This window comes from Zeus faber (genome assembly GCF_960531495.2).
Source record: "Zeus faber genome assembly, chromosome: 3".
NCBI classification, from domain to species: domain Eukaryota; kingdom Metazoa; phylum Chordata; class Actinopteri; order Zeiformes; family Zeidae; genus Zeus; species Zeus faber.
In genome coordinates, this window is record NC_137190.1 from 37,147,847 (window position 1) to 37,170,195 (window position 22,349).

The following is a 22,349-nucleotide window of genomic DNA, read 5'->3' on the forward strand; positions in this document are numbered from 1 at the left end:
AGTTGTGACTAGGTCCTATCTCCTACTGTGGTGGGGAGGGTGGAGCTGGAAGGCTGGGGCTGGTGGAAGCTGTCACGGGGGGTGGTGTCAGGACTGTCACTTGCCTTTCAAAGCGACAGTAGAAGTTGTTCAAGTCGTTGGCCAGGCGTGAGTTGTTCAAGGAGTGAGGTGTTTTTGGTTTGAGGTTAGTGATTTGTCTGCACCCTTTCCAGACAGAGGCAGTCATTGGCGGAAAACTGGTGTTGGAGTCTCTTTGAGTACAGTTGTTTAGCAACTCGCACCTCTTTGCTAAACCTGTACTTAGCCACTTTAAGCATATCTCTGTCCCCACTCCTAAACACCTTTTCTTCTCTAGTTTAGCTGTGAACCAGGGCTTGTCGTTGTTATAACTCACCCTGGTACGTGATGGTACACAGCTCTCCTCACAGAAGCTGATTTATGATGTCACTCATCCAGACTGTTAGTAGCAGTCCTGAAAACGTCCCAGTTGGTGCAGTCCAAGCACACCTGAAGATCCTCCACAGCTTTCCTGGTCCACTTCTTAGATGTCCTCACCACAGGTTTACACAGCTTTAATTTCTGCCTGTATGCAGGAATCAGGTGGACCGTGACGTGGTGAGAGTGTCCCAGTGCAGCTCGGGGGACGGCATGATAGGCACTGCTTACTGTGGTGTAACAGTGGTCCAAAGTATTCTCCTTTCTGGTGGGGCAATTAATAAACTGTCTATATTGGGGGAGTTCATGGCTGAGGTGGTATGTAAACGCCGATCAGTATGAATGAAACAAACTCGCGGGGAGAATAGAAATGTTTGCAGTTAATAAAGAAAGATTCCAGATCAGGAGCACAGTGCTGATCACTGTCACGTCATTACACCAGCTACTATTGGTGTAATGATACAAACCTCCACCTTTTGTTTTACCGCTGGAGAGCTCTGTGTCCCGATCCGCTCTGAAGAGTTGGAAGCCTGCCAGCTTCAGCGCAGAGTCCGGTATCGTTCCACTCAGCCACGTCTCAGTGAAGCACAAAACAGAAGATAAAGAAAAGTCTCTGTTCTTCCCCAACAGTAGTTGAAGTTCGTCCAGTTTGTTTCCCAGGGAGCGCACGTTAGAAATAAATATTCCAGGTAACGGTGTACGATGTCCGCCCTGGTGGAGGCGCCCAAGTGCACCGGCGCGTCTCTCTCTCCTCAGGCGTTTCACTGCTTGCACAAGGGTGAGCGCACCTTTGACCAGAATTTTCAGTAATTCCACAGATGTGGAGATAAATCCACAGGGGTTGTAGCCCTGATGTTCATGAGCTCTTCTCTGGTGTACAAGCTCCCGGAATTGTCACAAAAAACAAATTTAACAAACAAAATGAGACGTAACACGCACCGAAACACCAAGGCGACCCTACGAGACGCCATCTTGGTGGTCATCTAGGTCATCCACGTAGCCGAGTGCACTTGGAGCAGGACACGTCGATGTCAGCCCCCCGCTCCCCCCCTCGATGCCCACAGACAGACAGATACTGTATCTGGGCCCACCACAACCCCTCACACACGGAGCAAGGCCGACAGCTGCCTCCTGACACTAAACCAGTTTTGCTACCTGGTTTTTTTTCATGAGGAAATGCACATATCAATGGTGAGGTCTGTTCTCAGCTGCACCGAACTCATAGATAAGCATCTATCTGCTAATGATTTGGCTTTGCTCTCTTGTGTTCCTCATTGTTTCCTTCCACTGACAAATTCTGAACTCAGAAACCGTTTCGCCCCCAGGCGGGGAGTGTCCTACCCCCGACATTCTGATCACGCCTCAGACTAACGTCTCTTTCCATCCGCCTTGTCATTGCCCTTGAGAAAGCATAAGTTCAAGTGATTATTTGTCACATACAGTCATACATGTCTCAGTCAACTTTGTCTACATACACTATATGCAGTGAAATGTCTGAGTTTATTCATGTTATTCGTGTATGCATGCAGGATAGCAGCTATGACAACGCATTGACAGGTTATTTACATCTGCATACTTCTGTACTGTTCTTTCACACTGCTTCTACTAATGATACCAATAGTGAGCACCTGTCTCAGGGTACTTTTTGGGACAGTGTTTAGCTCGCTGCATGGTCACCTATGTCTGGACGTGGTGAGGGCAGAAGAGAATCACTAAATCCATTGTTTTGTTTATTTTGATTTGCTGCGAAGAGTGCAAAGGACATTTGTCACTTTTCTTTTAGGCCTGAAGAAAAACAAATCATAACCAACCATCATCACCATCACCCCAACCCTCTGCAACTGCTTATCACTACCACCCTCTACTCATACACAAAATACCACCAAACTCCCTCCAGAAAGACTGCCATTTGAAATTCAAAATTCTTTATTGTCATCACAGAATGACAATAAAAATCACAAATGCCCATATTGTCCCTCTCTTTGTCTCACACTATCTCTTTCTCTCCCAGCGGCTGAACTCTCTCAACTCGGATGACAGCCCTCCCCATGGCTTGCTGCCGGGGCCCTACTTCTCAGATGGCTGCCGCCGGGTGGACTACGTGCTCACTTACCACATCCAGAAGCCAGGCAGTGTACGGAGACAGTCTTCACACTTTTCTGACAACGCCATCATCCGCCGCCTGCGGCGCAGTATGAGCATGAGGGGCAGCAGGGCACCATTGCAGTCGCGCGAGGATCCCGAGGTGGTGGCCCAGGAGCAGCAGCCTAATTACCACGAGGATGACAAGCGCTTCCGGCGAGCGGAGTTCGAGGAGAAGCTGCTGGAGATGGGCTTGGAGCTGGAGAAGGAGGAAGGAGTGAGGGTTTTGGCATTTTGACGCATTCTTTGTGGCGCTTTTGTGTCGGTATACTCCGAAAAGACAGGAGGCAGTAGAAAGGAAATACTCTGTGAAGCAGGGAGCAGTAAATTATGAATTCTAAACAACAAACATTGATAGTAATGATAATATGCATATTAGTATTGTTTGTTATTAATAAGAACTTCTACTCTGTGAGGTAAGTACTGGAGGTAAGTTAAGGTAAGGTTCATTTCCACAAACAATTAGTTATATTATATAATTATAGAACCCAGAATCGCGATTGTGGCGCGGCCGCCTGCGTGAGCACCTCGTGTCGATTACGCACATTTTAGTATTTTTGTATTTTTACAGCTTATGGAGCTTATTGTGCGTAATCACCGGGTGTCACAACATTTCACTGCATATATGTATGACCGTATGTATATGTATGTGACAAATAATCTCTTGAACTTTAACTTGCTGCATGCAGGAAGAGCTTAGAGCTTGTTAAAGCCGAGGAGGAATTGTTAGGTTTATGGTGGTCAAACCATTCCATGCAGAGATAGGAGAGGGTGTTTGAACCAATGTCCTGCTCAGTATTTTATTACAGAGGACTAACTGACCAACTAACAAATGATGAGAAGATACCGAAACTCAGAAAAGGGCCCTTACTGGATACAAGCTCTTAAACATCACATAATAACTAATGAAATCAACAAATAAATGTTTTGATGTGGACCAGTGAATTTATATTGATTTATATAGCATTTATATGGAGAACATGCGAGTTAGTTAGTTTGGTCAGTTCAAATACTGTAGTAGTCATGCGATAAAAGGCCGAATTGCCCTCGATAAAAGTGTCAGCTAAACAGCTTAAAATGTAAATGTGATCTATGAGCCTTTGGGTACTGGCCTTTTTCTGCCTTTATTTTTGGACACCCTTTAGATATTTGGCAAGGTTCTCTATTTGTTTTGAAGAGAGTGTGAGCGTGTGGACAGCGCCCCAACGTCCGATGACAAGTGAGTCTGAGGCCATACAGGTAGGGACTTGCATAATAACTGTTGTTTTGAACAGCTTGAACCTGCAGAAACATTTGCGCTCGAGAGGATGCAGTGATTTTTAGAACCAAACGAGGGGACGGAGATTCTTTGAACCAGACAAAGTAGTGTGCATTTTCATCTCCCGCTGAAAACTTTGCCTTGCATATGTTAACAGAAAAAAAACAACCAGTGTTTGGATATTGAAAGGAATGGGTTTTCGGCCGGGCTTTTAATGACTGTAGAGGTGCGTACTGGCGCAGGGCCAGGGAATGAGGAAGAGGAGGCAGGTGAAGGCGAAACAGTGCGTGTTTTTTCCTTAGTCTTTTAAAAGCAAACTGTGGCTCGTGGGCCAAAAGGAAAAACTATAAAGGTCAATATATAAATAGTCCATGCGGATCACCGCTTTCTGATCGCTTTCCGACAGCTTGCCGGATCTGTTGGTCTGTCGCGGTGGGGCGGGCGACACTCGCTTAAGGGTGAGGCCCGCCCCACCGCGACAGACCAACAGATCCGGCGTGAGCAACTCGTCCCCCTCAATTGTCGCTGTGGCCAGTGCTGCCGGCACGCCTTCTCTCCATTGTTTTGGGTTTAGGTGGTAAATTTGGGCAGACCCTCCCCGGTCTGTGAGTTTAACCGCCCCCACTTGTCGTGTGAACAGGAAGAGCCCTCGCAACCTTGCCAGTAATTTCGAGCTGGACGTAGGGAGTAGTACTAACAGCTTGTCATCCGTTGAAAATTGTCTTAACTACGCCTTGCCGTCGTATAGACGGCGCTGACCTTCCTGGGCCTGGAGCAAGTTCTCCTGTGATTCCTGCCCTAACGCTTGTAGCTTTGCTCTCAGGTCCAGGACTTATTGGACCTTGTTTTTACTGGTGCTGGGACCTTCCTGCCAGTTTTACCTAATCAGGTCGAGCACCCCACAAGGTCTCCTGCCGAACAGTAGCCCAAACCCCGTGGAGGACTGGGGAACCTCCCGCACCGTGAACAATAGGGGGTTAAGCCATGTGTCCCAATTTCGGCTGTCATTGTGGACAACTTCCGGATCATGTTTTTCAACGTTTTGTTGAAGCGCCCAGGCCATCCATCCGCGGGTGGTAAACACTAGTCCAACTTGAGCGGACTCCCAGTAACCCATACAGTTCGCGCAGTGTGTGTGACATAAACAAAGTCCCCTGGTCGGTCAGGATTTCCTCCGGAATTCCGACCCTGGAGATGACCTGAAACAGTGACTGCGCCACATTTTTGGCTGTATACTGTGCAACGGCACTGCTTCTGGGTATCAGGTTGCATAGTCCACTAGGACTAACAAGAATCGATAGCCCTGAGAACTCTAATGGCTCGATAAGATCCATAGCAATTCTCTCGAATGGAGTCTCGACTAAGGGTAGGGGCCTCAATGGCGCTCTGGGAATAGCTGGTGGATTCACCAGCTGACACTTGGGACAGCCAGCACAGCACCGCTGCACGTCTGCCCGGCCAGTAGAAACAGGCCATTATCTGCTCGAGTGTTTTCTCGTATCCTAGGTGACCGGCCATCGGGTTATAATGAGCCACCTGGGAGACCAAATCCCGACGGCCTTTTAGGTACTAACAAGTGGGTAACCTCTTCTTCTGACTGAGCATCAAATACTGTAGTAGTCATGCGATGAAAGGCCTAATTGCTCACGGTTCACTCTATATAATCTATCCCTAATCACCGCAAAAATACAGGTGAGTGAGCGCAGCATCTGGACGCACTAACACACCATCGATTTCATCTACCTGCATAAAGGCCCTGCAAAGCGTATGGTCTGGACTGGGGGTTCTGGGTGAGTTTGGTGACCTCCGCCGGTGCGACCTCCGCATCGCTGTGCCGACAGACTGTGAGAGCACCCCCGTTTCTTTCATTAAGACATCGAAACCCGGCCAATTTGTACCCAAAATCAGGGGGTGCCACCGGCGGTTAGTAACCGCAGAGTTTACCATATGCTTTTTCCCCTTATAGCAAATTTAGAGTCGCTCTATTGGATATGTGTGAATATCCCCATGCACACAACAAATATCCAACCAAGATGCCTCTACCAAAGCCCCGGGTCGAACCAGGTGTTGCTGAATCATCCTCTGCGAGCACCCCGAGTCCAGCAAAGCCTGGTGTCTACCCCCTTGTATCCTTACTGGCACACGGTAGGCCCCTTCTCGACCGGGGAAGAGATCCGGCGGACCAGCAACCGGAATGGGAGTGTTAACCCATGCGAGAACACATGCGACGATCCGACCCCATGTGAATGGGACCAGGTTAAATACAAAAGGAGTGACGAGGAAGGTGAAGACAGGTGGTGAGATTACTAACTGGGGACAGGTGTGCAGTGACAGGGATGTGACACAGACAGACAGACAGACAGACAGAGGGAGCTAGAGGAAGACAGAGACAGATAGACCTAGAGCAGACAGAGGGAGCCACAGAGGGACAGAGGGAGCCAGAGACAGACAGGGAATCAAGGCAGGACAGGATCCTAACAGGGAGGCTGGTGATGGCTGCAGGTCCACGGTGACGAGTCCCGCGCAAAGTACAGACGCGGGCCCCTTGACGGTCCCTGACAGTCCCTCGGTGGACCACTCTCTGGTGCAGTGTGGTAGGTGCTGGTGTGGGCGTAGGCCTCCACTTGGTCCTCTGCGAGGGCTATGGCGGCTCGGAGGGAGGCTGGTCAGTGGCATCTTACCCAGCTAGTGGCGCGGGCCGGGAGATTGTCCACAAACTGTTCGGTGGCCATGATGATCTGGTGCGGGGAGAGCTCCTCCAGTCAGAGCCACCCCTGGGCCGCGTCCAGGAGCTGTTGGGTGTGCAGGAATGGCTGGCCAACGGTGTCGTAGGGAAACGACCGGAGGCACAGGCAGTGCACTCAGGTGTCCTCCCGACCCGTTCCATAATCATCCGGATGACAGCATAGCTCTTCCACTGCTCCGGCGGTAGGGCATGCGCCACCAGCTGGGCTTCTCCCAAGAGGAGGGGAACGAGCCGCAACGCCTGCTCGTGGTCCGTCCAGCCGGCCACCTCGGCCATTTGATCGAAGTTAGCGAGGAACGCCTCGGGATTATCCTCCCCCATCATCTTCTGTAGCGGGGGGAATGGGGGGGCCCAGTGGTCATCCCTCGCCGGGTCTGGTGCGATCACTGAGGAGGACCTGCATGGCCTGCTGGCCTTCCCGTAGTGCGCCCTGGTCCCACTCATGGACCAGGGCTTGTTGCATCTGTTCCAGGGGAGAGGGCGTCTGGGATTCTGCCTCGCGCTGCTCCATGTTTGTTCAGATGCCACTGGCTCTGCACCAGGTGCATACTGGCGCAGAGCCCGGGAATGAGGAAAAGGAGGCAGGCAGAGGCGAAACAGCGCCGGTTGGTGTGTTTATTGCATGGTCTTATAAAATCAAATGGTGGCTCGTGGGCCAAAAGGAAAAATTCAGGGGCTCACAGGCCAATACTGTATATAAATAGTCCATGCGGATCACCGCTTTCTGATCTCCCGCTGTCTGTCCGGCAGCTTGCCTGTTGGGCTGTAATCGCCACGTGCAATCGGTCTCGCAGGCACGCCAATCCTCACTGTGGGGACAACCAAACAATATTATTCCTTCCTGTTTTGGGATCGGAAGAATAAGCAGAGTCCCTCCGTTGATTCCCCCGATCCACAGCAGCTGAGCAGCCCTGGGATGGGAGCCTGCACCACCTGTCTGCAGCGGCGGCTTGACCATGCCACAGTGACGCATACACCTTATTAATTTTTTGTGTTGTGCTGTTCCAACAGCTTCAAATCTTATTTGTCTCCATTTACAGACAAAAATTCCCGGAATAGGTTTCTTGAAGATCCACGCTCCCTGGAAGGTGTTGTGTCGAGAGGCCGAATTCATGAAGCTCAAGGTGCCGACCAAGAAGGTAATCATCTTTCTTTATTACACACAAAACTTCCTCTGCATGTTTCTGTCTGTCTAGAATCAGTGATGAAGATATTCCATGATAGCGCAAATTGTCAGATAATAAAAATGTAATGGTGGCTGGTGGACATTACTTTAGGTTGTTATAACTATGGCTCACATGGCGGGAGTAAGGAGAAACTTTTGGCTACTTTGGTGATGGGAATTTCAGGGGAGGTCCTAGAAGTTATTAGCGAGTTTGAGCCCATAGAGAAAAATGTGGCAACATCGGCAAAGGAACCCTCTCAGTGTCTTTCTTGTTGGTTTATTTACCAAGGGTGGATGGACTGCATCTAACTGCATCCAGCTTGTATTTTATCCTGTGGTGTAACTAACAAATTCAACTGTACGCCACCCCTCTTACTGCTGAATCTACTTTGGCCCTGCAGGTGTACGATGTGAAACTGGGCAGCAACATTGTGGAGAAGATCAGGCTTTTCATTCACAAAGTCACGGCTCCGCTCCACCCAAATGTTGAGGCCAACCGTCCACAGGGCATCAAGCCATTGTCTCACCCTTTCTCCCGAGAGAAGCAGCACCTGTGAGTTCAATCTGATGTGTCGGTGAATGGCTTGTTGTTTGGGGCAATGCTTTTTCGAAATGAGTACATGACAAGTGTATTGTGGACCATGGATCAGTTTTGGAACCAATTTTGCTTTTTATGAGCCACTGCCTTCATTGGTTGGTTGTTTTTATTTGCATAAGTTCATCTGATTGGAGGGGAGGTGTCCAGGATAGAGGATAATTCAAATATACATTTTTGTTAATATTTATTTATTTATTTATTTATATAATATTTAAAAAAACACACATATAAAATAATAGTAAAATAATTTATTGTAATAAAACCTCAAAGTCAGACCAGTGTGCCTTTGCACACACTCTCTTACATAGATGGGAAACATTTGCCGGTTGCAGGAGACAGCAACTTAAACAAACAACACAACATAACACTTGACAAAAAAATGAACGGCTCATCACCCAGCGAGACTTGGTTCCCTTCATTCATACAAAAGAAACGTTCAAAAGAACCGGATCATTAGTGAAAGACGTGGTGACGAGAAGTTTGTTATAAAGAGGGACAAGGCCCTATTTACCAACTGGCCACCTTGATTGATGGCACTCTTTACAAAAACATTTCCATGTAGTTTTATCTCCTGTTTCTATGGAAAAGGCTGCGTAGCTGCGTGCAGTTGAGAAAAAAAAATAAAAAATAGGCCTTGTGCAAAAAAAAAAAAAAGAAATGCTGCACTGCTCCGTGCAGCCAACGTGGTCAGTGGAGCTGCAACAGTGGATTTAATTACCTGTACATGGCGCCAACTCGTCCGGTGGCCTTCTACCGTGATACCGTGGGTCACGTGTGTGTATTGAACCCTAGGGGGCGTAGTGAACAGTTCGATAACATACCATGTACCATTGCACCCCGACTATACATCAGGTTATACTGTATGGGAGTACTTGGAAACTTCCAAGAAAATACCATGCCGTTATCCTATACTGTAGTTTTCTTAAATAAGGATACATACTGTATGTGCTAATTCCTTTAACATGTTTTATCATCATACATATCATCATATACACTGGGGGACACAAGGGGGGTAGTGCTTCATTTCTAACCTGGTGGTAACCTCTAGAATCCCGTTCATTTTACAATTGGCATTTGTCTTCTGGTTAACCTGATTTGTGAATCCCAATGTTGGTTCTCAAGAACAAAAGTCAGGAGATTTTATGGAGAAAATTTTGAATATACATTTTTTGCTGATGGGCATGTAAAATCTTTTAGAAGCAAGAACAAGGCGCACTCAAAATGCCAGTCTTCGTCCAAATCCACCGCTTTGCTGCATCACTGGGGAACCACAATGTTGTTTCTCTTTGGCTCAAAGATTTATATCATAAACTATTGAGCCTTCAAAAACTCTAGCCTTGAAATTAACAAAAGCAAAAAAACACTGCATTTAAAAAGATGAAATAATTGTCAGTCATTTACATTTTATCCAATGAGGCTGATTTGTTTTTCCATGAAGATCTCGCTCATAGTATATTGCACATTTTCTTTGTTTCATCATTCATGCTGATGATGATGGTTGGATGTCGATGATGTAATGATTTAAAGGAGTGACACAATAGAGGAGTGGTTTCCCATTTGTTGAGGACCAGAGAGAAATGCACCCTGGGTGGCATAATCTGCCATTAAAAGAAGCATATAAATAGTGTCTGGGATTGAAGAGAGATGGGGTAAAAGAAGCAGACTATGCAAATACCTCCAAATATGAGCGATAAATGGGGAAAAAAATCACCAAAATATTTTCTTGTAGCATAAGCATATAAGACGGGGGATGCACTTTTAAAGACGGTCTATTTGCAGTCTACTGTGATGTACTGAGCAGGGAGTGGGCAGTGGACTTCCAAGGCCATCAGGCTATATTTAGACCTCTGACTCAGACAGCACGCTAGCAGGGGATTGTGAAGGAGATGTCCAGTTATGGTTTTCCCCCATTAAAACACCATTTGACATGAACCAGTCACATAGACAACACATTTAATAGGATTTCAATTGTGCCTCACCTTTTTGAGATTTTCAGCGATGTCCAACCATTTATCCTTCTAAAAACAAACAAACAATGTTCTTTCACAAAGGAGGCGTTAATTAAAAGTGTCTTCAGTTAATTGATGATCCTTTGCTCAAACTAGAGACAACTGAAGAGGACAAGTTTGAGCAACCAGCGAGTGCTTTCGCAAAGGTCATTGCCCATTTGAAAAATATATATAATCCTTACTGTACTTAGAGCTTTGTTTTGTTTTAGTTATTTTGAAACTGAGTTCATTGCGCTTTCCACGGGGCTAATGCCTAGTTTACACCAAAGGACTTTCACCTCTACCAGTTCTTCAGAGAATCATAAGGAAAAGCTCTTGTCTTCAGGGTCGTTAAGGTCACTGCTTCTGCACCGGTCCACTCATTTGATTTGAGATGACTCGGAATCTCTTGCGATCAGTCCCATACTTTATCCGAAGAATCTTTAGTTGTCACACGACACCACAACACATGCAGACACCCACACACACATGCTTTGATGGTGGCCGGTAAAATGTGGCCTCTGCATTTCACCCATACTGGCTTGTCCTTCCTCCGGGGGGGCAGCCAGAAGCAGCAGGCAGCATTCAATGACGCGCCTGGGGACCTGGTTCAAAATGTCCATCGCTGGCCAGACAATGATGTGTGCATGTTTTTGGTGGGGGTCCTTATTGATGATCTTGTAGTGTGGGTCAAGCCTAGTCTTGGCTCTTACTGTATGCAAGAATCCCAAGAGGTGTTATCACTGTTCTTTGCTAGATCCTAAGTGTGTGCATTACTGGGATTGAAACAAATGTGTGATGCTATATTTTGAAAGTCTATAGGTAGGTAAGGTATAATTGTTATTACTTTGCCCCATTGGACGGCGTTGAAGCTCTTCGGGTAGTTAATCTGTAATCCTGACTTGGTCAGTTGCGCTATGATCCACGGAAGTAAAGTCTAGTTTATCAAGTTTTTAAATTAGTAGTATAATCCCATTTCCTTTAACCACTTTAAATTAACACCTTGTGTACAATAAAATGTCCCGTGCCTCATTTGTTAGGGCACAGCAGGTGTAGTTGTAGATACTTTTATATACTTTAGCCAAACATACACTGCCTGGGCAGACCTCCAAACCTCAACCCAGTTCACTTTTGCTCCTTCACTGGCAGGTTCGATTTGTCGGACAGGGACAAATTCTTTGACAGCAGGACCAGGAGCTCCATAGTAAGTACAATTCAGTTTTTCTTTTTTCAGTCAGGACCCAGCCATATCCGTGTCTTGTCTTGATGAGCAATTGACGAAGGCACCACTTAATTAACAAACATAATGCCGAAACATTGGAGTTCCGGCACTTGCAAAAGGGGGATCCAAGATGAGCAGGCAAAGCTTCACCTCTCTGGAGAACAGAACCCTATTCGGGTCAAACTATTTGGGTTCCGTCACACCGCAGGTCTGCCCCTTCGAAAGAACACCCAGTCTTCTCTGCTGCAGTGCACACTACAGTGCTGACTCCCCTCTTGGGGGTGGGGGAGGCAGTCTGCCTCTAAACCCCCTCCGCATCTCATCTGAAAAGGCAATTTCAGGCAACAAGAGTGTGTGTGTGTGTGTGTGTGTGTGTGTGTGTGTGTGTGTGTGTGTGTGTGTGTGTGTGTGTGTGTGTGTGTGTGTGTGTGTGTGTGTGTGTGTGTGTGTGTGTGTCATGTAGAAGTGGATAGCCCCCACCCCCTCCCCACCTTCAAGCTGCACAATAAATAATTAAATCTCCATGTGTTGTCAGGTCTACGAGGTGCTGAAACGAACACGGTGCACCAGGGCAAAATACACGACAGGTAGGGCCGTCATTCTTTATTGCTTACAGGGACGCAGCGCAAAGGGATACATCGAAATATAAAAGTAATAGTTTCAGCCGAGTAGTATGGCACAATCATTCATTTGTCAAAAGAGAGAAGTGTTTCTTCTTCAAAGCATGAAGTCCCTAATTTTTACCTACTTCAATGCCCTCCCATGAGGTTTGGATAAATAACGTTCTACTGTATATTGTTTTGGAACACTGTGACCTTGCATGGATTGAAAAAACCCTGCTGTGATTTTTAAATGGTTAAATGGACATAGCCCGGGGTTACAGCGAATTGGTCCCGGTGGAAGATTTTGAATGGTGACCTTGCACCTCACCCTTGCTGCTTTCTTTAAATATATATCAATAAATGCCGATGTACTAAAATCTTGAATCTAAAATCTTGGGGGGGGGGGGGGGGTTGATACAAATGCCTTTTACACGAAAACACCCCATAGTCTTGTCTTGTCTCTCTGTCTGGATTGGAATCAAATCAAACCAGGCCACCAGAGCTGATTTGATGACCCTTTTGTACGTCTGTTTTGTGTTTCGATATTGCTGGAAAGTGTTTTATTTATATTTTTTCTTTCCAGGAATCACCAGTCTGCTGGGGAGTGGCATTTATACCTCTGCCTACCCGCTGCATGATGTGAGTGCCATGGCTCTATCCCCTTAGGTTCTTCTGGTCTCCGGGGCACCTGGTGGGGGTTAATGCAGTTGACAAGTAGTTTATGTCAGAGTTTATGCAACAAATGAATCAATCAATTACAATTCCACACCTTAAAATTTGAAAGGTTCACTATTTCAACCCAGGCCTTAGTAAAAATGATGATTCGAAACACTTTGCCATTGAGAAACGCTCTGATGCACTTTTGTCAGTGTGCTGGAATGCAGTCCAACACCGCAAACGTTTAAATCTTAAAATGTTGAATCAGGAGTGGTAGTGCTATGAACAGTTATAAATGAAGTCAACCAAAGGCCTGCGTTGGCAACTGGCGAGAACCTACCTTTTTATAGTGTAACCTGAAAATGGAAGTTGCGGCGGTCCAAAGACAGAGGATGGGATCTCATTTATCTAACAGTTCTATGTACTGCTTCTCAGATTCAGGGTCACGTTGACAATACATGATTTGTCTGATATGATAGTCCAACCACCGTATGTAATCATAAATTTGCATTTATGTATCCCAATATATTTGCCAGGCTGCTAGCGACTTTTGCAAGCAATACAAACAGCAGAGTTTGAGATGGAAGTAAAGAGGCCCTTCAGTAAGGACACACAATGAGAGGGGAAAAAAAACAAAACAATAAATAGCAAAAAACAAAAGTTTTCATTTGCAGAACAGCGTTGTGTGATTTAAGGGCTTGTGAATTGGTATCGAACATTATCATATTTAATTGTTTAGAACTTTTGGTTTTGCGAAGTAAAAAGGCCTCCCCGGAGGTCCAACTTAAGTGACTGAAATTAGTAAATAATGAAATTTTTACTAATCTTGAAATTTGTAACTTTGGCAGTTCCACCTGCTACACGGTACCCGAGTGGCTTTTTCAGGGACCTTCAACACAGAGACACAGGCAGAGATGTTGCAAACGCAGCAGTCTATTGTAGTGAGTGGCAAGATGTAACAAGCCAGGAGAAGATGGACACGTGATGACAGATGGTGTGTGTGTGTGTGTGTGTGTGTGTGTGTGTGTGTGTGTGTGTGTGTGTGTGTGTGTGTGTGTGTGTGTGTGTGTGTGTGTGTGTGTGTGTGTGTGTGTGTGTGTGTGTGTGATTTACCTGTTGCTCGTTCATTGCTCTGACGTGCAACAGACGTACAGCCACCTCTGACCCTGGGCCCAATTACCTATACCCAAGACAGGTGTGGCTTCTCAAACCACACCATCCCCGCACCACAGTGACATAATGCATTCACTATTTGTATATTTGTTCAAAGATGAACTGAGCGTAATGGAACTGAAAGTGGAACGGGAGGTGATGCAATGTTTGCATCTGTCTGATACAGGGAGACATTGAGGGAGCGGACGCAGGCCCAAACGACAGGAAGGTAAGTAGCAGAAAGCATTTTGGACATATTACCCTAAAAAAAACTATGTAGCTTAGAGCTCAACTTGTATAGGACTAGCTATGCAATGAGTAACATTGGACAATTAGCAAGAAATAGCGACCAGTTAAGGAAGCCATTGAAACTGCACCAACTTTGCCAAACTTGACTGCTCCTCCTCCTTGCAGGCTTTTTGGCCTTAATAGCAGAAGGGTCTGCAACACAAACACGCTGATTGGCTGAATAGGCCAACTTGATTTCTTCTAAGTTTTCTGTGTATTGTGGTTTATTAAATGTGACACTGCATCCCCAGTGGACATGTAACATTATACACAATCTGTAGAAGTATAAAAGCAAACAGCCATGTGAATGTCTCAGAACGACAGGTCTAGGGGTGAGGGGCATTTCTTCCAAAACAGAGCGTGCAGTGCAGACTGTCGGCTTTGAGAACTTCAAATCTCAGCAGCCATTAAGGTAGCAGTGTACTGACTGGTTGATCAACAGCATTTGCAAACCGCACCTCTATAGCATGGTCAATATCTGCAAGTAAAATTCTTCTGATATTTTCCATTCAAGATCACAGATAAATAATTGAAATGCCACTAAATCTTTCATATCACAAAGTGTTGTGAAAAAATATATCAATCATTGTTTCAAAAGTGAAACAAAGAATTCTGATCTGTAATTACAGTATGCCTTATTCCCAAGCGAAACTCTCCCATCCATTCGCAAACAGAACGCCTGCGCACCATTGGTTTGGCTGCACAGAGATTTGGAAAGGATAATAAGAATTCATGTTGAGTCACAAATCCAGACATCCTCCTAACGCTTCCCACCCCCACCGCAGTCATTTTGACACTATAATTATACCGTAGGCAGTATGTTGTTAGCATCACCAAGGCAACAGGGTTGCCCCCACCCGCCCCCCTGCAGCTCTCAAATATCATTAAAGCTTGGCCTGTTCCTCTTTGAAATCCTCAGCTCTGACAAATATATCCCAACCCTAAGCTCCATTCACGCAGGTTGTGTGTGTGTGTGTGCGCGTGTTCAACAGAGTTTTGATAAAAGGAAATCATGAAAATCATCACATTCTAGAGAGGGGGCAGAGAGAGGGAGGCAGTTTTGATGAATAGGTTTCAGGAAGGAGAGGAGGAGAATCCTAGTCAGGAGAATCGTGTGTGTGTGTGCGTGTGTGTGTGTGTGTGTGTGTGTGTGTGTGTGTGTGTGTGTGTGTGTGTGTGTGTGTGTGTGTGTGTGTGTGTGTGTGTGTGTGTGTGTGTGTGTGTGTGTGTGTGTGTGTGTGTGTTCAGTCCACCTCTGAGCGCCATGGTGTACCCCAGTGAGCTGGCTGTTTGTTTGAACGAGTGCTCCAGCAATATTGCTTGGCCAATTCACACACACAAATAAGTCATGGACAGTGTAAGGGCCTTGTTCCTGCTGTTCATATTTTTGTCATGTACCTTTCTCTTTCCTGTCTTAATCCATAGCTGCTGTACGAGGAGTGGGCAAGCTACAGCGTCTTCTACAAATACCAACCTATCGGGCTTATCAGGTTAGATAGGGGGTGGGCTTCACCTCCCACATCCACACCTTTCAAAATGGCTAAACAAAGTCCAACAATTTAAATAAAATACATTGAACACAAGGCTCCCAAAATCAATTTTTAACAATAACCCAATAATGAACTTGTGAAATGGAACATTTTTAATTTCTTATGAATTTGCTGCTGCCTTTGAAATAATTCAAATATAATTAAACAATTAAATTATTAAAGGAGATCCAACGCACAGCATAATAGAATAGAGTATTTAACTGTATATATTCCTTCCCTCGATGTAAGTCCATTTGCTGCCACTCACTTTTACAAGAAGTGTTTGTTTTATTTTTCTCCCCCGCTCTCGGTTGAGTTATATTGCTTTTGCAAACGGTCTCAAAAAGATTCTCCTGACTAAAATATGCAGCAGGTTTAACACCAAGCAAGTGTATTGAATAAAGTATAGTACAGTTCAATGTAGGCTGTGGAAGTATTCAACATAGTTTAAAAGAAATACTCTTTTGAGGCTTGTGCTGCAGAAGTAACGGAGGTCAGAGCAGAAAAAGAAAACAATGAACGTATGATGAAGTAATGAAGTATATGGTAGAAGTATGTGGCAATACATTGACAGCCGTTTTTCCTCAAATATAAACTGGTACTCAAATAAAAACCAAGCCTTTAACAAATGCCGGGGGCGTGGTCGATACAAATAAAAGCCTGCCTCAAATACAGACTTTTCGGCCGTGGTGCGCCAACATGGATTGCGATTTATTGTTCAGTCTCTGGCACGTAGGCCACAATTTTACATACATCTCTGAGGATCTATTATTAATGTTGCGAATAGTCCTCTCGGGCACAGGAGGATTGGCGTTCCACTCCTGGGCTGCTCACGAGCCGTGCGCCCTTCTCCCTCTGTAAGACAGACAAAACATTAAGAAAACTCCCTGCATTGATTTGGCCCAATCAGTGCCTTGTGGGCACTGATTGGGCCAGTTCGAGGCAGCTTGGTGGCCGCGGGGAACGGGAACCGTACTGTCGTCTGCAGCCGGTGCTTGACCACGCCCCTTTGTCCGCCACACTACCTAACCAATATTTTAAACCCAACTAAGGGACATTCTGCCTTGTATCAGGACAGTGGATTGCGTAACGGAGAGAGAGCGATCTGTCCACTCTGCATCCCAAAATCTCTTAAGAAATCAAGTGTGTTTTTATTTTAGATTTTAGATTTATATTTAGACATGTGCCACCCAGACTGAAGTTTGATTTTAAATGTTTTAGATATAAAAGCCTGCTTCTATTATTAGCCTGCTTCCAATAAAGGCCTAGTACCCTCTGCAGTTAAGGTAAATAAAGGCCCCGGTCAGAATTTGAGAAAATACGGTATATATCAAAGTAAAGAACATATACTCAACTCAACACAGTGAGACATTTTGTCCACAAAACCTCCATGACAAAGGTAAGTTTAATGGAATGGTATCAAATTCCCCTTTAGTGAATTGCTACCTTGCTGTCAATGTTGTTGGATGAATAAACAGAGTCTTGTTCATTCTTCGCTCAGAAAGTACTTTGGGGAGAAGGTGGGCTTGTATTTCGCCTGGTTAGGCGTCTACACCCAAATGCTGATACCGGCCGCCATTGTTGGAGTCATCGTGTTCCTCTACGGCTGCGCCACCGTTGATGATGACATCCCAAGGTATGCACAAGCATGTCATGATTGATATCCTTACGACAACCTCTTAGCCATTGACTTTAAATCATCAGTCGCACTCAACATCTATGTAGGAGTCTCTACCCACAGTTAAGTTTCAGGGAGGGAGATGGAGTCTTTCTGGCCGTGGTGTGCCAGAGTTTTATTGAGTTTTATTGTCCATTTCAGTTTCTGGCACGCAGGCCACAATTATCTATCAATCTATCTATCTATCTATCTATCTATCTATCTATCTATCTATCTATCTATCTATCTATCTATCTATCTATCTATCTATCTATCTATCTATCTATCTATCTATCTATCTATCTTTATTTATATATATATATATATATATATATATATATATATATATATATATATATATATATATATATATATATACACATACACACACACACACACACACACACACACACACAGTATATATCTGAGGGTCTGTTATAAAATTATGGATAATAGTCCTCTTGGGCGCAGGAGGAATGGCGTTCCGCTCCTGGGCTGCTCATGAGCCAGTGCGCCGATATCCTCTGTAAGACAAACAAGACATTAATGAAAACTCCCTGCCTCGAGTCGGATCAATAAGCGCTGTACGCCCGCCCCTTTGTCCGCCACAATCTACTTTGTATATCGTAAACCTTCATGCCGGGTCAGTCTGTTGCCCCAACACATCATTACATCACATCAGACTCTACAGTTCAGTCACTTGGAAGAGTAAAACTAAAAGATCAGGCTAAAGGCTTGACACATCAGTAAATCTCTTCACAATTTCAATGGGATTCAATGGGCAATGGGACACACCAACCAATCTGTAAACGGTGATGATTTTAGAAAATGCTCATGCTGCATTCATATTTTAACGGTGAAACAATTTCTACTGTGCATTATTGCAGAAAAATACAGCAAACTGTGTAAACCATATTTTATAGTGATTGGAAGAGTAGTCCGACAAGACACAAGCCACAGTGTAGCTCCCCAGAATGGCTATCTCATTGTCCCATGTGTTCTGTGAATATGTGTCTGTGGATAATTATCTTTTCAAGTGCATAGCTGCGTCGCAAAATGCCATACTAGCGTACTGTTTCAGAAACTAAATTTAGCTAATGTCTGAAACCATAATAAGTATCAAATAGAATGCGAAAAGTACCAGGATGACATACTCATACTGAAATATCGTAATATGCAAACACTGCACACTGCACTGACAAGTACAATGCATTGGGGCTCATTCATCAACAGTGCAGATTTATGCTTAAATCGTTCATACGCAACATTTTCACAGAAATTCAGGATTCAACAATCTCTTCGTACTTGAATTTGTTCTGACTTTAGAAGATAGTACCAATTATTTATCTTCTTTGCACATCTTGATTTGTCTGTGTGTGTTTTTATATATGTTTAAGTCTAGGGTCCTTAAATCAACTTTGTTGTAGCTGCAGTTGGTGGCTATAAAGCCAAAGTCATTAATTTCCAAGCAGGTTGAACAATGGATTATTTCGCTTTATGGATGTATTTATTTATGTATTTCACGTGGCATGAATCTGATGTCCAGTCCGGAACAAATAAAATCTGGTTGTCATAACCCACAACCTGCTATATGCCAATGTAGTGTCCAAGAAGCCCTCCCTTTTTACTCTCATACTAAAGCACATTGGGCGATAGCACAACATAGAACAATGTAATTTGTAGTTTGTATTTTCCCATTTTGGACCTGGGCCTGTTTCTCCTAAAAAAATACAAACATCCAGTTTATCTCTACACGACACCATGATGGTAGTAGTTGAGAATTTAACTTTTGGCAGAAAGAAGGTTGTTAATCCCTAGTGGAGGATTAACAACTCTGGGGAAAAAAACACTAGGATCCATTTTCTATTGACCGTCTGCCGCTACTGGAACTATTGATTTGTTTAGACTTTTTGACTGACTTATTTTTGTACTTATCGTTCCCTCCCTCCGTGCCAGTATGGAAATCTGTGATCCCAGGAACAACATCACCATGTGCCCGCTGTGCGACAGGGCCTGCAGCTACTGGAAGCTCTCCACGGCCTGCGGCACCGCGAGGGCCAGTCACCTCTTCGACAACCCTGCCACAGTGTTCTTCTCCATCTTCATGGCGCTGTGGGGTAAGTGTTTGTCACCGGAGTCGATCCATGCTCACGAGGTGCGTGTTTTCGCACACTGGAGAAAGACTTGGAGAAGCAAGGCGGTGCTATGTTTGGGCACTTCTTTGGAAATGTTTCAGAAATGGTTTTAATCATTTAGCAGGGTCTCATTTACACTCGATAAAAGTACAGTATTCCTATATTATTGTTTAAATGAATTTTTGTTTGTGTTGCATAACATTATGATGTGGTCTAATCTTGATGGAACACTTTAAGTAAAAATCTATTAGTAAATGAAGTCATGTAAATCTATAAAATGAATATTTATTTCAAGAATATGAGATACTACTTTGTTATGGTAATGTAAAAAAGCACAGTGTTGCGCACTTACTTATACATATTTTTATTAATTATTTCACATTCTCTGTGAATATGTATCAATTCATCGCACGGATTATGGTTGTTTCATGAGAATGACAAGGGTCATTCTCATGAATGCTTGTTGTTGGCAACCGGCGCTACCTTGTGGTCTGCACATTTATAGTTAGCTAGCGAGGCTAATCACTGCTTCATTAAGTCAGCTAGATACTGGTGCTGATGCTTGTACTGAGATAATTCTGTTTTTACTCTTCTGCGTTTTAATCGTCAGCATTGCTTGTTTGAGTGTAATGAATGTAACATTGAAAGGGTGACTGCAACAAATATAGATGTTTTTTTTTATCCAAAATGAGCGTGAATAGTACTAACTATACACGCCCAAATATGGCTTTTGAAAATGATAAACCCTCAAGGTTTTTCCTCTGTACACACACAAACTGCCTACACTGTATGTTTACCTCTGATGTCCTGCCAACGGTCAGTGCCATCTGCTACTGCAGTAGGGGGCAAACCAACTCGGAAATCCTGTCAACTTGATTTATACCTGCTCATGATGTATGTTTGTATTTTATGTTATGTTTCGATTAAAAGTAGCGGTGTAATGCTTTTTCGATCTATCTTCCGGTCTATGGAGAGAGTTTTTTTTTTTTCTTCCCTGAAGCGGTCATCTTTATGGAGCACTGGAAAAGAAGGCAGATGCGTCTCAACTACGTCTGGGACCTGACAGGCTTTGAGGAGGAGGAGGTGAGCTTACACACTCACCAAATTGGTTTAGACTCCCTTGTTTTTGGGATGTGAGTACATGTTCTGAGTATTCAATGTTGTGTACTGATACCAATCTGTGAAATTTTTGCCTACCATAAGCCACCCAAGTGGCGTTTTCAGGGACCTCCGGCACAGAGACATAGATGACAGTGTTGTAGACACACCAGTTTATTGTAGAGAGTGGGCTAGATGGAATTAGCCCAGGACCAGATGGAGATCTGTCATGACAATGGCTCCTCTCCTGAGTGTGTGTGGGGATGGGGGTATTACCTGTTGGTCGTTAGACCAACCAGCAAGCAACTGTTATGTAGCCACTCTGATCCTGGACGCCCAATTATCTACACCCAGGTCAGGTGTGGCTGCTCAAACCACACCATGCCCACACCATACCATCATTTCCAATACTTGTGATATATCTGATTTTAGTTAATTAATTAAGTGCCAACCAAGCCAGTCCTGACATGCCAACTGTAGGAGTCGAAAACAGTCAAAAACATATTCTGTGTTTGTGTCCTCATACATGGCGTTCGCTTGCAGCTCCAGAGGCGAATTGTGTCAGTTATACTCAAACCCAAAAGTTAAAAAAGTTGATGAAATGTCTCTGAGGGACATGCAGTGTAATCCGTTTGTTGTGTTGTTGGGAACTTCCACAAGGAGTGATTTCCTTCCACAGAGACACTGTGAGACAGGACTCTGTGGACTAGAGGTAGTATACTAACATGTTCTACTACTACTTAAGGATAAGTAATAACATGCAACATGCAAGTGCTTGTAGTGGGGCTTGTAGTAGTAATTCTTCGTGTCACCAGGGCTCTCAAAACTTGCGTCATTACGTCAGCTCATGCTGCGTTCAATAGAAAATTGTAACTTGTTTTAGTAGTAATGCTGTAATGACGAGCAACAGAACCAACTGATGCTACGTTCCATGGAAACTCGAAAATTTGTGATTGGTGTAGATACTGGACCTTTTGTACCTTGTGGACCCTCTATTCTACGTTTTATTATTAGGGGGTCAAGCACCGAAGGTGCAGACACCCTATTGTTATTCTATGTTTTATTAGTGGGTCAAGCACCAAAGGAGCAGACACCCTATTGTTTTTTTACATTTTATTATTATTATTAGGCCACTTTTTCTTTGCAATGTTTCCACTAGTCTCTTTTTTTACACAATTCATAGACATTGGTGTCAATCGTTTAAAATTGCGGACCAATCGGACAATGCATCTAGCGCAACAGGTCAAAGTTGCACTTTTGCACATGGCCAATCTCGCCATGCGCCATCATCCCACTTGGCCGCAGATTTGCCACCTTTTCGAATTTTCTGATAAACAACCTTTCTAAATCTCCTCCTTGTGTCTAACTTGACAAACAAGTTATTTGCAACAAAGGTATAAACAAAGGTATTTGCAACATCGCTGCATAAACAGGAAGTAGGCGTATCTTCAGAACACTTGGTCCAATTTTTACAAAACTCGGTTCCACAGTCCAGGTTACTCTATTGAATCTATGGCTACATGATACATCCAGTTGGCCCAAAGGGGGCACTATACCAGAAAATTAATGAAAATGGTCACTACTCCTCGACCGTATGCACAATTTTAACTCAACCAATGTAAGGACACTGGCTAGAAAGGTTTTTTCAACTTATTTGTCTGCTCCTGGCCATTTTAG

The 22,349-nt window shown here is 44.5% G+C and overlaps 1 protein-coding gene across 1 annotated transcript in view; it reads left to right on the forward strand.

Moving 5' to 3' along the window:
- ano1a (anoctamin 1, calcium activated chloride channel a) overlaps window positions 1-22,349 on the forward strand; it is a gene marked incomplete at its 5' end in the record, with an annotated part of 104,810 nt that overhangs the window by 37,311 nt on the left and 45,150 nt on the right. The window contains 11 exons of the mRNA XM_079997361.1: window positions 2,447-2,794; window positions 7,622-7,720; window positions 8,148-8,299; window positions 11,482-11,536; window positions 12,090-12,141; window positions 12,740-12,795; window positions 14,153-14,194; window positions 15,679-15,743; window positions 17,284-17,418; window positions 19,396-19,556; window positions 20,575-20,657. Coding sequence (XP_079853487.1) covers window positions 2,447-2,794; window positions 7,622-7,720; window positions 8,148-8,299; window positions 11,482-11,536; window positions 12,090-12,141; window positions 12,740-12,795; window positions 14,153-14,194; window positions 15,679-15,743; window positions 17,284-17,418; window positions 19,396-19,556; window positions 20,575-20,657 — 1,248 coding nt within the window. The remainder of the gene's footprint in view (window positions 1-2,446; window positions 2,795-7,621; window positions 7,721-8,147; window positions 8,300-11,481; window positions 11,537-12,089; window positions 12,142-12,739; window positions 12,796-14,152; window positions 14,195-15,678; window positions 15,744-17,283; window positions 17,419-19,395; window positions 19,557-20,574; window positions 20,658-22,349) is intronic.